Source organism: Parambassis ranga, chromosome 3 (assembly GCF_900634625.1).
Source record: "Parambassis ranga chromosome 3, fParRan2.1, whole genome shotgun sequence".
In the NCBI taxonomy this organism is placed as follows: domain Eukaryota; kingdom Metazoa; phylum Chordata; class Actinopteri; family Ambassidae; genus Parambassis; species Parambassis ranga.
In genome coordinates, this window is record NC_041024.1 from 5804256 (window position 1) to 5821252 (window position 16997).

The 16997-nt window shown below is 39.8% G+C and overlaps 1 protein-coding gene across 1 annotated transcript in view; it reads right to left on the bottom strand.

Moving 5' to 3' along the window:
• trip4 (thyroid hormone receptor interactor 4) overlaps nt 1-16428 on the bottom strand; it is a 70411-nt gene extending 53983 nt beyond the window's left edge. Inside the window, exons 1-11 of the mRNA XM_028402514.1 lie at nt 16250-16428; nt 15538-15719; nt 15315-15445; nt 15017-15235; nt 14844-14922; nt 14661-14766; nt 14352-14567; nt 14142-14271; nt 13836-14029; nt 13635-13759; nt 13347-13438 (exon numbers count right to left, since the gene is read on the bottom strand). Coding sequence (XP_028258315.1) covers nt 13347-13438; nt 13635-13759; nt 13836-14029; nt 14142-14271; nt 14352-14567; nt 14661-14766; nt 14844-14922; nt 15017-15235; nt 15315-15445; nt 15538-15719; nt 16250-16329 — 1554 coding nt within the window. The 5' untranslated portion in view covers nt 16330-16428. The remainder of the gene's footprint in view (nt 1-13346; nt 13439-13634; nt 13760-13835; nt 14030-14141; nt 14272-14351; nt 14568-14660; nt 14767-14843; nt 14923-15016; nt 15236-15314; nt 15446-15537; nt 15720-16249) is intronic.
• Nucleotides 16429-16997: the final 569 nt, after the last annotated feature.

Genomic DNA, 16997 nt, shown 5'->3' on the forward strand with positions numbered 1-16997 from the left:
CCTCCAACAAACGCAGCTGCCCTCAGGAAACTCATACTGTAGCTGCTTTTCAGCTTTTTGCACGCACTAAGTGTATTATTTGTTTTTCCACCGCCACACAACACAGGAACAGAACACACAAGAGCAGCACTGACATTCAAAGACATGTACTGTACATGTATGGCTGGGATAATTGGTACTGAATGCTTAGCTGGATTATACTTGTTTACCTCATCTTTAATTCAGTTTTACATCATTTTTGTACTGTACAGGGGTTGTGAAAATTGCTGTCACCTTTTCAAAAAAGTCAAGTTCAAATTAATTCAAACAGGCATGTAATTCATTCAAATGAATTCAAAAGCGACCCATGCAGTGTAATAGCCCTTCCATCAGTGGCTATTGAGAGTGTTTTAGCCCTCAGTTTAGACTTTTCCATCTCGTTATCCCAAAGCTTCATGTGACAAATAAAGCACAATTTCTAGTCTTTATCATTACAGATTATAGGAAGGCTATAAGCCAAGATGTAGCTATCAAGGTGGATGAAGCTAACAGAAAACCTATTTAAATCTGCTTCATTGTTGTTTTCCCCACATTTCATCGCATCTGACATAAGCTATTGATGCTAAGTCACTCGTACATCTGTTTTACATTAAAAGCCTTCCAACGGTTCAGGAGAAACAGTCTTTTAACGTCACATTTGCTGTGAAACATCTGCAGGAAGTGTTGAGTTTCATTAAGTGTACTTTTCAGTGATGAAAGCACAGCAAAGCAGTGCTAATCAGAAAGAATGAAACAATGCGCAATAGCAGCATTTCTGACTTGTACTCGTTTTACTCACGGTGTAAAGCAAGCTTGATATGACAGACATTAGTCCACATACCAGTCATTTTACTTGTTTTCATTTCTGTACTTTTATATAATAATCCATTATTTATTAGTCATTCATTTCACAAGGACCAACAAGCTTTTAAAAACCTACAGATTCAGAGTTCTAAATTATTTGTCAAATATTTAGTTTCACTGCTGTGCTCCTTGCTGTTCTATGTGCTGGAGACAACCGCCCACTGCCGATACACAAAAATAGACAAGATAAGTGATGGCTGCACCTACAGCTACTCCACTCCAGGTGGACTGTTGTGACTGTTGAGCTAAACAGCTCACGCTGATGGGAATATTTTGTGAACTGGTTTATTCATGGCAACAAAGAGACTCGGTTGCATGGTATCAGGGGTTTATGTAAACAAGTTAACACACAAACAGGATGTCTACTGGAGTGTGTGGCAGACAGCCAAACTACACCATGCATTGAAATGTAACCTGCAGCCTTGTCAGAAGACTCCATCAGTCACAGCACCTTTTGTTTTTTTTTTTATAATAATCAAGGTTGAAATCCTTGTGCATTCACAGACACTCTATCATCTTTGTATGAGTCAGAAACAGACGTGTAGCTAAGCAAGTCATCTTTGATTAAAATCAAATCTAAGTGATTAATAACTGAAATTGATAAAAACACACGCCTAAGCAGAGAGGAGACTAAATGAAACTGACAAATCAATTACTCAAACTTAAATAGCGCTGGAACAATTGCTAAAGTAATTGATTAGTAGACTGCCAGGCCTTATTTCATTAATGACAAAAATGCCATTCACTATTCAACCATTCCTCTTAATTGGGGGGATTTGCTGCTTTCTTTTTACTTTGTGCAATTGTACATCAAATATTGGCTGATTTTAGGTTTTTATGAACCAAATATCAAAACAACTGTAAGAATCTAGCAGCAAAAAAAAAAAAAAAAAAAAAAAAAAACACATGCAGACATCAACTCAAACCAATACTAACCCTTTCCATCTAAACAGGCAGCTCCTGTACTGTAGCTCTCTTTTATCCCTTTGAATGGAGCTCAGTCACATGGCACTGATTAAAAATTTAACACCCTCCTTCACCTACAGAATCAACTGGTGTCAAGTTGGAGAGTGAACATTAATTATCCAGGAGTGTCCAACACTAGCTCCTGAATTTTTTACATTATTAATATCCTCAACACAACAAGAGACATGTCTCATTATTAGAAGCTCAGCACTGAGGCCACGATTTTCCAATTACTGTCGCCGTGTCGGTGTGCTCCACTGCAAAAACACATTTCTTTTGCTTTAAAACACTCCAGGATTCAGCACAACTAAAATAACAACACAATTCATTTTGTGCTGTTAAAAACTTTCTATAATCATATAATTATTATTATATACTTTCAATTATTATGTGATAATTAAGAATCTGGGCAGGATTGACTCTATTAACTGTGATCCCTCAGAGTATTTGCACAGTGGGGTTCGGTTCAAAAACCAGCTCGGCATGCCAGCAAATGAGGATTCTTTATTGTCTTGATGCAAATGACTTGAAGCAGCCACCAGCATGCTATTCAAAAATTATCTCAAAGACTGAGGTGCAAAAGTTGTTAAAATGTATTTATACCTCAGTGTCTCCGAAACATGAATAATAATTCAGCCACTGTAACTAAAAAGCGAGCCACGTGTTAGTTAGCCAGTTTAGATTGCACTGGTGCTGACAGGTGTAGTGAAGTCATGTGTTTTTGCAGGGAGATTCACACAGACTTCCTCACTTAGCCCAGTTCCACTTTCCCAGCCATGTTTATGACTTCACCTCCTGCGGTGGCCCTCGGGCAAGAAGAAAACAAGACTGCCTCTCAACAGTCAAAGCTTTTTAGACTCAACAAGCTAACTGCTGGAACTTTCCAAGGAAAAGGGTTCTCCCCTGCACCCACAGTTAAGCTTCTGTTTGACTCTTAAGAAAATTAAAAAATAAACATATCTCTAATATCCTCCAAAAAATTGCTTTAAAAAAAAAAGAAAGGACGGCTTCTATATCACTGAAATTATGATGAAATATGAGACAGTGTGTTCAATAGAAGTGGCTCAGAGGGGAAAAAAAATAAGAAGGCGTTGTTATATCAGAAAACAGCACTGCAAGCTCTTTAGAACACGCACGTACAGAAACACAGAGCAAAGGACCCCTGGAGACAATTACTGTGTCTGCCTTCAAACCTCGACTTCAAAGAAAAATTCCAGGGAATCTGAGGCATTAAAACTTCCTATTTTCCACCACAATCTCCTTTTATCGGTGCCACAAATCCAGCTCTGCTTCACACAGGTGCTGTCAGCAAAAAGGCTTGTATTTAAAGTAAGGTAACAAACCACTTCACAGTAGGCATTTGATTTCATAATGTGGAAATTGAGAAGGACGGGGGAGTTTATGAACATGTCTGTCTCTAAAGGTGAATATTTGCTTTGATATTCTGACGTTGGGGTGCAGCCCTCCCATCTGTGTTCACTCAGCCTCTGTGGGAAACAACTGTCTCTTCCCTCCTCCTCTCAAGGCTGGCAATAAGCACGGTTTGAAAAAAGGAGCACAGAAGGAAGGCTGTCCCTTGATTCTTATCAAAGGCAAGTTTTAGGTTTCTCTAAGCCCATGGGTTAGTGCTACAGCTTACAATAGATAAGGTGATCCGTCTGATATGTTCCAGGGGAGAGCACACAGTGAGCTGTTGAATAAGGTGTTGAATAAGAGCTCCTTTTCAATTTATCCTCCTACAGTTTTTGCAAGTGCAAGCTCTAAGATGTGTTTTTTTTGTGTTAGATGCAATACGGGAACCAAACAAATACGGTACTTAAGATTTCCTTGCAATAACAGAACCATGATTTACAGCATCTAGCTCTCTGAACAAATACAGGCTTTACTAAAATAAAACATAACAATTGGTTGTTTTTGACGCTGCTATACAGCTTCTTTCCTCCAAGGCACATCACAGTAAACAATGAAAGATTTATCACTCTAACTTTAGCAAATCAAATGCAGTATATTTTAAAGATAAAATAGCAAAAAGGGGCATCACCTTCCAAATACAAATTCAAGAGTGTAACAAAGCTGCTTTGCCTGCTGTAGTGACTAGCTCATTTACACAGTGAAACTAATAGCAGCAATCAAATTAATGACATTGTTATGCACCCTCCAGTAGTCGTGTGAATAAAAGCATGTACAACGTCCCTGAAAGATGGGGTTTGTTGGCGTGGTGATGAGGAAGAAAGTGGAGAAGGTTGTTGCAAGAGTGAGAAGTTAAATATACACATAAATACATAATAACGTCTTTTCCTCTAATTTGAAGTCTCTATAGCTTTGCCACTCTTAGATCATCCTTACATGTTGAGTTCAAGACATTTGCATAAAAATCTGTAAGAGCTTCTTCCTCATGCATTATTCAACTATCTGTTAAACTCTATAAGCGTCTCACACATTCTATTTGAATAGTCTCATACAGTACATGAGCAGCATAGCGAAGAGGTCAGAGGAGAGAATGACTCAAGTGCTTTTGGGAAATTCCAATATTATTACAGTGACATCTGGACTCAAAACGACTGATGAAATTACTCAAAGAAAAAACGTCTTCATTTAAACTGAGAAAAAAAAAAGATGCGTTCTTCCATGATGAAAACATGACTGCCTTCAAAGAAGAAGAAAAAAAACAGCAGAAGTAAAGGAATGCCAACATTAGTCATGTAAATATGTTCAGATTGGAGAGGAAAGAGGCTGATGCTGCGTGTAAATCAATACTCACTCACTGAGCATGCTCATACTTGCACAGTGAACCATCTACACAGCAGATGCGGTTCAAGGAAGTAAAACTGTGATCTCCATCCCAAAGATAAATGCCAATTTTAACATTATTAAATCACATTGAGTGATTTCATGGAATTTATTTTCATGCTGACACCCATCAGCTTTAAAAATGGTGAGATGAGAATAAAGGCATTTCATATTTGATGTAAATTCTGCCTGATCTCTCTCTCACACACACACACACACAGGCACATGTGCCTGGTGCTGTATGGAGCAGACTGTCAGCACATATCATTGGAGCCTCATTGAAAATAATCACCTCATGTTTAAGCACATAGCAGTTTAAATAAAAAGGTTGATTTCTCCATGTGTTGTTCATTGAGAAATTTCACTCACTGTAGGCATCAAAGGGAAAATAAACACATTATGATGAATGTTGTATGTGACTGACAAACACTAAGAATACATAGTACAAGCTTCTACTTATAATAAGAAACAGATACAGAGGTGCTGGTTTAATAATGGTAGCCTTCAAATGTTGCAAGTTTGAGCTAGATTTCCCTTTTTTACATAGTTCAAACTCATAAAGGTGAATAGTGGCTGATGTGTCTCTCCAAATAATAAATAAAAAATAAATCCAGTGACAAATGCTTAACAATGAATTAGATGGATGAAAATGAGGAAGCTAATGAACCTGAGTAACACACACGTGGAAACGATTTTACAAAGTCTGGGAGCACTTTGTAAAAATGGGTTAAATTAGCACCCAGAGATGTAGAGGATGGGTTGACTGTAATGACACAACAGTGATCAATACTGATCTTTGAATGCCTGAAAGGATCATCTGTATTAAATGTAGGCTAATAAATCCCAGCATGACACAAATTACACAGAAAGTCATTTCATATACCTAAAGGGTAAGTTCGCTATTCAAAACGACCTCAATAAATGTTCCTCCTTCTTTCCACTGAACACAAAGTAAAAATAAGTCAGACTTGCTGGCTCGAGAGTGAAGCTGAAGCTACATGTTTTAGTTTACAGCACACAAAAAGAGCAAGATTAATGGCACTGGAAGCATGGACGGCCTCCCTCGCCTCCCCCTCTTTCTTCATACTTTCCTCCCCTCTGATGTCGCTAGCAGGAAGTTGCTGAGCAGACATGTCATCCAGCAGAGCACAATTGAGTTTGTAATCTCTGACCCTGCAGTGGCAGAGAGTCTCTCGCTCTCTGTCTCTTTGGTTCTCCTTGTCAAGAAGAGATACTTGTGGTAATACTGCTGCTGGGTTGGGTCTTGGCTGGATAAAGATCTCTTCTCAAATGAACACACACAGGCATGTGTGACATAAAGCAATTGCGTACACATGCCTGGGGAGTGTTGGCAAAAACACTCAAAATCAGCTAGAAGTAATGAGAGAAATAATTCCTGTTCTCACATTTGGATGGGAACAGGCATAAAGAAAAATGATTAAACTAAGAGCTCTTCCAATTCCTGATAATATCATAGCAGGGGAAACATGGTCGCCCACTGACTCTGTGCAGAGTACTTACTGATTACGCTACACAACCTTCATTCATTTCCTCATTCCAAAACAGAAAATTGGCACAGACACTGGCCTCATGAGGAGCCATTTTAGGGCACCAACAACAAACACCAGATGTGAAGATGGGAGATAAATGTCAAACATATTGATTCTATGCTTCATTAAAGCTTACTGTGGGTGGGTTGAGTTTGCCTGTGGCAGGGCATGAAATAGATCACAGCATTAACATCTATAGAGGTCTTGTTTTGTGCAAACAGTGTTTAACACAGTTGGGGCCATTATTTCAAAGAGAGTACAAAGTGAGAACCAGAAGACTTTTTGCATAAACTGAAAACAAAAAGCCTGTTTCAGCTCCAGCTGGGATCAGAAAAATTAACTGCAGAGCCGCACAACTATTCAAATACAGCAGCAGCAGCAGCTAAAAATAAAGGCAAGATCATGAGCTTACTCTGAAAAGATTCCAGTCCACTGACTTAATCTGATTTAATTCCTTTCATTGTTTTCACTACTCTCCCTTAGTATATTTAATATTATTTGAACAAAATTCTGAAGGCGTTTGGAACAATCAGTGTATTCTGCAAACCCTTTTGTGGTTGTGTGAACACATGCATGCAAAATGTCTCAGTTGAAGTAGACATAAGGTTTTTTTTTTAACCACTAGAAAAATTCTGCTGAAGTGCAAAACAGAATCAAACAAACACAGACAAGTGCTATAAGTCCCAGCTGTTCCAACCTCTGTATCTTCCACTCTTATAAAGCCTACTGTCTTGCCCAAAGAACCAATTACTGTATGGCTCTTTGATTTTCATTGACAATTGATCCAATCCATTATTAATGTGTGAGGATGTTATAGAGACCAAAAACAGACAAAGACGTTTCAAAGGAATGATTGTAGTGGGTGTGAATTTCATTTCCTGTCCTTTCATATATGATACAGTATCGTGGAGTAAAGAATATAGGTCATATTCTTTTTTATCAATATTAATATGCACAATGCAAAATGCATTAGACACATGAACAACTTAACAGAAATTTCTGCTAGTTCCTACAGTTAGAATATTATATTTAGGTCTGATAAAACATAAACAATAGAGCTTTTAACATTTCATTTGCTTTACAGTCAATAGTAAAAGTCAACACTGTGAAATTTTGAGAACCCTGCAGGCTTTCTTGTTTATATTCCACTGGAGTAATGACGACATAATGACTGTGACTTCAGCTGCATTTCTTCAGTTGAGGGAAGAGATAAAAGTGTCACAGCTTAGAAATAAGCTGTAGAGGTCTGGTTTTGAAGAGTAAGAACACATCACATTATTTCTAAGGAGAAAAGAAGGATTTAAACCTGTTTAGCATTCAGCCCAACACTTGATGCAGATTGGTATTCAGTTACCTCTCTTTGATTCTGACTTATTTTCATCAACAGTGCTGTCTTTCAAAGCATCAAAGGAAACTATCTCTCCTGTTGCTTTTATCATTGTTCCATGTTGCTATGATAAGCATGCAGAGAGAGGAACAAGTCCTATTAAACGAGCAGAACAAAAAGTGAGCCGAAGCAGAGATAACAAAGAATGAGGGCTGAACTGTCAGTTTCCCCAACAGCGGAAACTGTGTGACATTTAATGAAGTGGTCGGAGGACAGCAGTGAAATTCTAAACGGTGTAGCAGGCCATTTCAAGTCTGGCAGATGGTTCTATGTATTTTTCATGCTGTGGAAAACCTGTGACTGAGGTTTGGTTGGTTGTCATCCAATGCCTGGGGACCCTGGGCTGAATGCATTCTACACACCACTGCAGAATCACATGATGTCTGACCTCTCTGCCATGGCAAACTGCCCAGCAAGGAAAAGGGAGGAAAGGGGAGGAATGTCAGCATGTTAGTGTGTGACTGAGGTTGTGCAGAAAAAGAGAGAAAAAGCAGGACCAAAAGATGCATGGCTGAATATACAGTAAGTGTGCACGTGTATTCAAGGAATATAAACTGAACTCTCGGCGACCACATATGACTTTGCAGCACTGACCTGTAAAATGTATACTGTCAGAGAGAAAAGGGAGGAAATATGAGGATGGAATGATAGAGGGGGAGGGGGAACAGGAAGAGAGGGGAGCAGCCACTGCTAAGGATTCACACAATGTTTCAGTGAAAAGGGGGGAGGAAGAAAAAATAGCATTGCCTGCCTTCCCTTCCTTTGGAATGCATCCAATATATCCTGAGAGAGCGAGCGTGTATGCATGTGTGTGTGGCATGCTGGCAGGAAGGCTTTCAGCATATAAATATCACATTACCACACAAGGAAACGCAGGCATCAGTCCGAGCTTCCAGCGGGCCTAACAAGCACGGGAGCTCCACTCTGGAGGTCAGAGGGAGAGCTTACACAAATGGAATTCCACAGAAACTAGTGCTTCTTTTAACAGATAAGTGGCTAGGCTTGCAGCTATGTGATGTGGAATAAAGCTCACAGCTTCAGATATCCGACATGTGTATGCATGCATCTACTGCGCTGCAGTCTAAATGCGTACACATAAATTGTGCTACAATTGGATTAAATGCAGTTATAAAGCAATCCTCAGGCTAGTAAAAATCAACATAAAGCCTGCTTTTATTAACAGGAAGAAAAGCACAAATCATGTCAATGAATGCTGATGCAATGATACTGAGACAAAAGATAACGTTTTTGCTTCTAATCTGTCTTGCACTGCTGATAGGGAGACATCTGACTGTCCTAGATTCAGTTTGCAGCAGGGCAAGTACGGCAAAATATACCACAACCATTTATAAAGAACTATCTTCAGCCACAAGAAGAACAAGGGGTCCAGCAACAGATGGCATGACCCCCACCACACCCTGATCGCATCACCATAGAGTCAGTCTGGGATTAAATGAGGAGACAGAAGACAATGAGACTAAATCCACAGAAGGTGTTTTTTTTTATAATTTTTAAATGCTACTGTACCCACCAAAGGGTATTCCAAAACCACAGCAATTTAATTTGTTCAAGTTTACTGCCACAAATGATCATAGATTTTGTATGCTTAACACTAATCACTGCAGTACACACACAAAAGAAATGTTTCATTGATGTTCCTATAGGATCTATTCCAGGAACATTAGATATGGAAATGCATCCAGAGGACACTATTGATAACTAAACATATATGCAGATGACACTACTACATAATTACTGTGTATTTATATGCGGTGAGTGGCTGCTCAAAGAGGAGCAGATGGCATGTAAATGAACATTACAAATAAACAAAACATCTTTGTACACAAACCACTAATTAATACAGTTTAACTTAAACACAAATATGTCTCAATGGTGTTAATCAGGGTTCCAGGCACAGATACTGAAATGTATGCAGATGATGTTGCTAAATATATATAAATGCAGATACTTTGGTGTGGTTACTGTGTATACATGCAGTGGGTGTATTCTAAAAAAAAAAAAAAAAAAAGACAGCATGAATGAGTTACATCGGAAAACTGCTGTAAGTCTCTTATTGTTTTATTAAGCATAAATATGACACAGCAGTTGTTTTGACTTGTTATAAAAATAGGCAGTACAACATTAGTGTCCCAGCCCTGACTGCAGACCCTGTAAACCAGCCTGTTCAGTGTGGGACTGTAATGCCTTTATTATCCCACGCCATTCTGTGTGAAAGGAACAGAGCCAGAATGGCGGGACAATGTGGTTGTGCCTTTAAGCCGCCAGTAAATGTTGTCACAAAGGCAGCTCAATAGCTGTGTGAAAGGGAGAGGTCACATGCTACGCCACTCCTCTGATTACAGAACACTTGAATGGGCTCTGAAGGCATATTCTGGAGCAACATTATGTCTAGCCTTGTTGCTGCAATCTGAATGTTGTAGTTATATGTTGGAAGAAGCACTGGATACGTTTTTCCACACAGGTCACATCAGCATTTTTAACAGATTAATGAATCATATCACATGTTTAGCAGTTTTAATGACAAAGAACATATGTGAAACCTGAGACTAGTGGGGAATCACCGCTATAAACTATCCAGTATAAGTCATGTTTCAAATATGTGTCTATCTGATATACACAAGAGCCAGGGGACCTGTTATATGTCAGCCTTCAACAGACCTGGGGTTAATAAAATATGCTTATCTGTGAAACAGTAGATATCACAGTCTGTATTACTGTTCAGACATTTCTGTGAATGATCCAGCTTACAGATTTCATTACTACGTCAAAATTTCATCATTAGGAAAATGTGATAAGATAATACGAGTCCGGATTACTCACACATGAACAACAAAGCCCACGTTGTGTTCTTTTCCCTTACTCATTTCCTATGAATCAATTCAGCACCGGGTTTTCTAGTGGCTTGTTTGTCCAGAAGGTTAGACCTCTCTGACGTACTCTGTGACACATGTATAACCCTACAGTTGGTGATGTGGTGTTTAGAGCTGGGTAAGAAATCAGACCCTTATTGAGAGTGTGGATTGATCCAATCAATTATTTCACTGCAGGAGTAAGTTGATGGTGTGATTCAAGCTCAGTATGGGGTGTGATGTGCCTTTCCATGTGTTGTGAACCTTCATGAAGACAGAGAACGTGTTCTTGCATGTTTAGAAAAATGCTATATTCAAAAACACAGTGATGCCATTGGACTTGATTGTAATGACATTTTGTGCAACTTAAAATGTTTATGTGTGAAGCTTATACCACCTTTAAAACCTGCTTATTATGGCTGGAGCCTTCTGCTCATCCTTTTTAATTATCTCACACAGCCTCTCCCAACAAAAACATTCCCATTTTCAATCTGTAACATACCCATCTTATTCCCCACCCCCTGCCCTCTGCAGCAGGCAGGTCAGGCGTACATCTCCACCCATTGCTGAGTGAGCACTGGGGGGTAGGAGTGGAAAGACAGAGCTTGGATCATAATGGCTGGCCAATTATCAGTAGGAAGGGGGGCTGGGGAGTTGGAAGGAGTGAGAGATTATAGGGAGAATGGATCAATACACCAGTCAGTTTCTAATGAGGGAAAGAATTGGTCTAAGTCAAGCAGATGGAAATCCTGCTGTGCGTGACGTGGTCTTTTTTGTCAGCGGGATATCAGGTGCTGATTTGTACAACAGCGCCCCAACAGGAAAATGTCTGCCACAACACCAGATCAGTGTTATTTAAGTGTTTACAACATTCACAGCACTTATTTCATGTGTCCACAGTGTTTCTCTTATGCTCTCCTGATCTACCCACACTCCACTTTCTCTGAATATTTCATACATCACTAGGGACAGATTTAGAAGAGCCTGAAGAATAATGGCTGTCTGTCCTTCACCACCCCCCTTTTAACCACCCACAGCTGCCAGCACAGGACAGTAAATCCTACACCTCACCCACTCACCCAGCCTAGCAGAGCAGCTATGTGCTACTATGCATTAACACAACATGCCCTCTTCTGCTCACACGAAAGGAAGCAAGATTAAAATGCTAAACGACTAATATAGTGTCTTCATTTTCTAAAATGGTGACTGCAACAGGCACTAACCAACTGTTCAGCGCCATCATTAAGCATTTGGTGGTGTTATTCTTCTCAGCTTGCTGCTCTGCCTTGCCTGTCTTTTTTTCTCTCTGAGGGGCCTTGTGTGGGGTGGGGGTGTTATTTATGGCTGCTCTGTGCAAGTGGACACACACACACACATACACACCCTTTCACAGGATGAAAGGGCAGTCACACTGCCTGCAAACATGATTTTACAGCCCTGGGTGGAATGAGTGGTGGAGGAGAGAATGAGCACAGAGTACAAAAGGGGAAAGCCCTTAGATTTACAAGTCCCAGCAGTCAGAATGCAACCATGTACTGTAGCACCAAACACAGATATCCTCTGAAACAACAGTCTCTAAGCAGGAAGACACACGCAGGTAGGTATGTGCAGAGATGCAAGGAAACACAACCTCCCAAAAGGGGATCATTAGGTTTTCCACAGCCCTGTTCTGTGTAATGTAACAGAAGACTGTGCAATTTCAGTTCCATGCATCTCATGAAGGACGGCAAACAAACGTGTGTCACATGTGCATGACGTGTGAGTATTTTGTACAAAACATTACAACACAAGAGGTGGTTTGACTCCCGATTAATTGGTCTATATAATAATTAAGCCATCTGGAGTGCATCTCAGTCATCCTTCAAAATTGAAATGCTATCTAGTCACCAACCACATCCACAGTTGAGTTCTTCTTAATGCTTGACATTACTTAGGGGTGCAGTTAATGATTATTATGCATTTGTGTAAGCAAGCAAACAATAGATACCTTCAAAATTCTTGTTTTAGAAGAAAATGCAAAAATTATCATGACAAGAGGCAATTAATTTTCTTGCAATCAACTAATGAATTCATTGTTTCAGCTCTAATAGAAGAGACTGTAAAAGTATGACACCAGACAAATACAGACAAGTAGACTCTCCTAAAGCCTGGGGCACAACTGCTAAGAAGAGAATGGCAATGTAATTAAATTTAAATGTGTTCCACTGACAGCAAATGGGAGAGCAACTCTGTACCCACATGATGATTTAATAGGGCGTTGGGTGTATTTTCCAGTTTATATTCAGTAAAAAACCAATTAATTAAAACTAATTTTGGTGTAACAGCTCAAGTAAACAGTTTATGAGTCCTATAAGGCAAAAGTGACCGCCAGTGGAGCAGTGCCAGGTTTTGCCACTTCACATGTTCGGAGTAACACACAGCATTAGGGTGGACTGGATTCAAATGTAAGCTCCTTTTTCCACAGTAAAAATATTACGCAAAAACACAACAGGCTGGGACCACAGTAAAGTGTACAGATCCTCACTCTAGTGGGAGGTTTCTGGTATATTGAGTGCTTGCTATTTGTGGTTATTACTGTGGTGCATACTGCCCCTAGTGGGACATACCATACAATAAACTGAAGAGGATAGGCTGGAAAAAAAAAGGTGCAGTCTGACCTCTGCTGGTAAGAGATGTTGCTGCAGCAATCTGACATTTTGTTTGCATCAGTGTTTCTCTCCTGGGATTAATAAAGTATTTCTGATTCTGATTTGTTGTTGCAATAATCTAATTCACATAATGAGACATATTAAAACAATTTGGGCGAAGATTGCAAAATAATAACAAGTTTGCAAGTTTTCTGAACGAAAATGACCTAACACATATAACACTGTGACAGCTGTGTGTCTGTGTGTCACTTACCTGCTCTCTGAACTTTTCCTGCGACAGACAGTCAGTCACATTGACACAGCCCAGCAGGCAGCCAGTGGGATACTCTTTTGGAAACCGGGGCTCTGCACAGATGAAACAATAACTTAACTTAGACGCCCAGTTTAAATTAACAATATTAACAATTTATTGAATGTATGCAGAGAAAAGTGAGACTAGGAGTTCATATCAGACTTTGTGGCAATGGTTTAAAAAATCCTCGCACTACACAATTCTTATTTTTACAGATTTCTTTAACTGACTACAACGTGCTTATGGTACCTTTCTTGTAGATGTGGCGGTACATGTCTTCCACCTCAGCAATCTCCTGAGGGGTGGGCTTCTTGGCCGCAGCAGCAATCCAAAGACGACCCCGGTGTGATGTGTACCAGGTCCGTCCTTCTACTCTAAACACACATGCGAGGCACAATGTAACGTCTGCCCTATCAGAGTTCCTTTATTGCCGTTGTACACTCCTTTTACCTCTTGATGCCTTTGACCAGTAGGGAAGCCCACGGCTGGTGCATGCTGAGGCACCAGCCTCCATCAGATATCTCCTGGAGCTCATTGTCTTGAAGACGCAACCGGCTACGTTCTTCTCCGTCTTTATCCCCCAGTGAGTGCTTTTCCTGCTCCCTGGGTCTCTGGTGGGGGTCACTGCCTCCAACATCCACCCACTAGAAAGTGGGTTTTCATCATAAATATGAACAAAAACTTATAACTCAAGCTACAAACAATAGAAACGGCTGTTACACATGGCAAATGTTTTTAATGGTTTGAATGACTTACCTCTGGTGCAGATTGCATTATATTAGGGTTGACCAGGTCTCTGAGGCTTTGCCTTCCACCCTTTCTTTCAGAATTTACTGCTGATTTTGACACCGAGTCATTGCTCATAGCCTTGAGGGTCTCATCCAGCCTGCAACGGAGAAGCTGTCAGTATGACTAACATAAATCTCTCCTCACAGCTTTGATTCAAGTGCTGTCAGATGATCGTACTTGTTGTAGTACTCGTCCAGGTTGCCCCCCTCATCAATCACTTGTCTACCAGCAAAGTCCAGTGTGATCTTCCTGTCCTTGCGAGAAGCATGGCGGAGTTCTCTCAGCTCTTCCTCCTTTTTCCTCAGCTTGTCTCGTTCACTGGGTGACAGCCACTGATTGGACTCAGTGGCAAAATAATCAGACTCATCATCCAGAACCTGTGTCCTCTTGACACTGGAGTTGAAGGGCCAGAAAATAAATATGGTAAGCCATATGACTACCCTCCATATACGCACGAAGTACTAACTAAATATGTTCTTATGATACCTGTTCCTGTCATATTCCAGCAATTTGTCTTTGTGCTGTACTGCCTTCTCCAAACCGGCCTTCATCTGGGCCTCTTGGTGTGGGAGATATTCTCTATTACCACAGTCTGAGAGGGAAAAAAAATTTAGTGATTCAAATCTCAGCATTCTTTTCAAAAAACGTCAGACTAGCTTTAACTCTCACCTCCCATAAGCTTCTTTCTTAGTTTCTGGCTTTTGTTGGAGTCTCGTTGCAGGATCTCCTGCTCCTCTTTAGTGCAGACCTGAATCAGAAATAAAATCAGCAGGCAAAGTACACAAACAAGAAAATACATAATTTGAAATAAATAAACTAAAAACACATTAAAACTTAAGTACCAGGCTTCCACAGAAGAGGCAGAGTCCTGAGCCCTCTTGCTCACACACAATGCGGCCACAGGTAGTGCAGTTGTTGATAAGTGTGTGCTTTTGGGCAAGGCACTCACAGGGGTGTCGCCCTGGGAGTAAGATGGCCAACCTGTCTTGGCCTTCTTTAGCATAGAGATTGACAAACTTAGTTTTCTTCTTTGATGAAGCGGTGTTACTGTTTTCCTGGGCCTGAGAAGAAGAGCAGAAAAAAAATCATAAGGTCTGCCTTCATTAAGTAACAATGAGAGGAGAACTTAGGTGCACTCACCCTCATGAGATCCATGGGGGTTTTGACTGCCTCTGGTTCAGGTTCAGTTTGACTCACAGTCACCACCTCCTGCTTGTTCCGTCCCTTGCGTTTGGACTTTTTCTGGGTATCTTTGGTCAAGTCTTGTGTATCTAATAAACAGGAAAGAATGACATCACACAGTAGTTTTTAGTAGATTTTAGATTACATGGTGAATATCATAACACAGCAGAAGCTACTGTACCTGCTGATGAGACAGATTCTTTGAGAAGGTAAAGATCAGTGGCATCTGTGGCCTGTTTCTGAGTCTTTCTCCATCTGCTGAGGAGGTCGCTGATAAACTGCCCCTTTCTCCCCTCTGTGCCCTGCAGGAGGTCTCCGACATACTCCTCAATCTCTTCAGCTTTTTCAATGGATAAAATATATCTGGAAAGAAGAATAACCCAATTATTATTTAATGAATTCATATTTCTTAATGTGTCTGAATATTTCATTCTAATATCTACCTAGTCACACTTGTAGAGCTACTAGACTTGGGTCTGGGAATACCCAACTACAAAGGATTGTACCGTCTTTAAAATGTTGTAGTCTTACAGACATAATGTGACTTAATTTCGTATTGCAGGTACCGATTGACACAGAATATTCCTCACAAGGACAAATATTCCTCTAATTGTAATTTGTAAGATTCATGCAATCACAGTGTAGATTATCAGTTAGCCAGTAGGCAGCTAAGAGAGCAGGACTGTCACATCTATTAAGATATAACCCAAAACCCAAACATAACATTGACCTGACAGTGTTATGTTTGAGTTAAATGATAACATTAGAATACATAAATAACTCAATAGTTCCTCGCATTTTGATGCTACAAAGCTAGCTAGCCGCTTCATATCGTAGACTTAACATTAGCCTGTTGGCAGACTATCTGAATATACTCAGATTTATTGACTTACTTGACGATGTCTTCACACGCCTCCAACCCAAACTTGTGGTGTAACTGGTCCACACACCACTGCAACAAAGCCTCCGACATGTTACCGACTCAAAAGTCTTCACACGTCAACTTCAAAGCAGAGATAACCTGCGAGTCACGTCAAACTCTAACGTCGCAGTGTTTCCAGTCGGTCAAATAACACAGGCGCACACAGAGTGCATCGGAATTACTTCCGGGAAAAACTTACGATATGGGTTAAAGGTTCCTCTTAAAATCTGACATACAGTGAAAGAGAGAAGAAGACGTCATTATGTCGAGATAAATAAACATTTTTGTCAATATTTAGAGTTACTATAGTTAGACTACTGATTAGAAATTACAGACTCTTCTATTAGATGTTATTGGCTGAGACTGCGAAGAGAAATCACCAGGTGGCAGTGTTGTATGTAGTGGGGTAAACACCGAATCGAGCAGATTAATTAATCTGTTTTATGCAAACTATATTACATATTTTTTTGGTATATTTGATTTAGTATTTGGTTTGTTTTATAATATATTTGAACAACATGGGGGGAAATAAGAAAAGCACTTTTTACTTCACTAGTCAGAAATTTCATGTATACAAACTATTTCACAAACACCAAGTTGAAGAAATCAGTTAACATTTTCCATTTACTCTAATAATATAGCAATAATATAATACATTACATATAAATTATATTTATATTATTATTATTATATTTATATGACATAAACTCATCTGATGA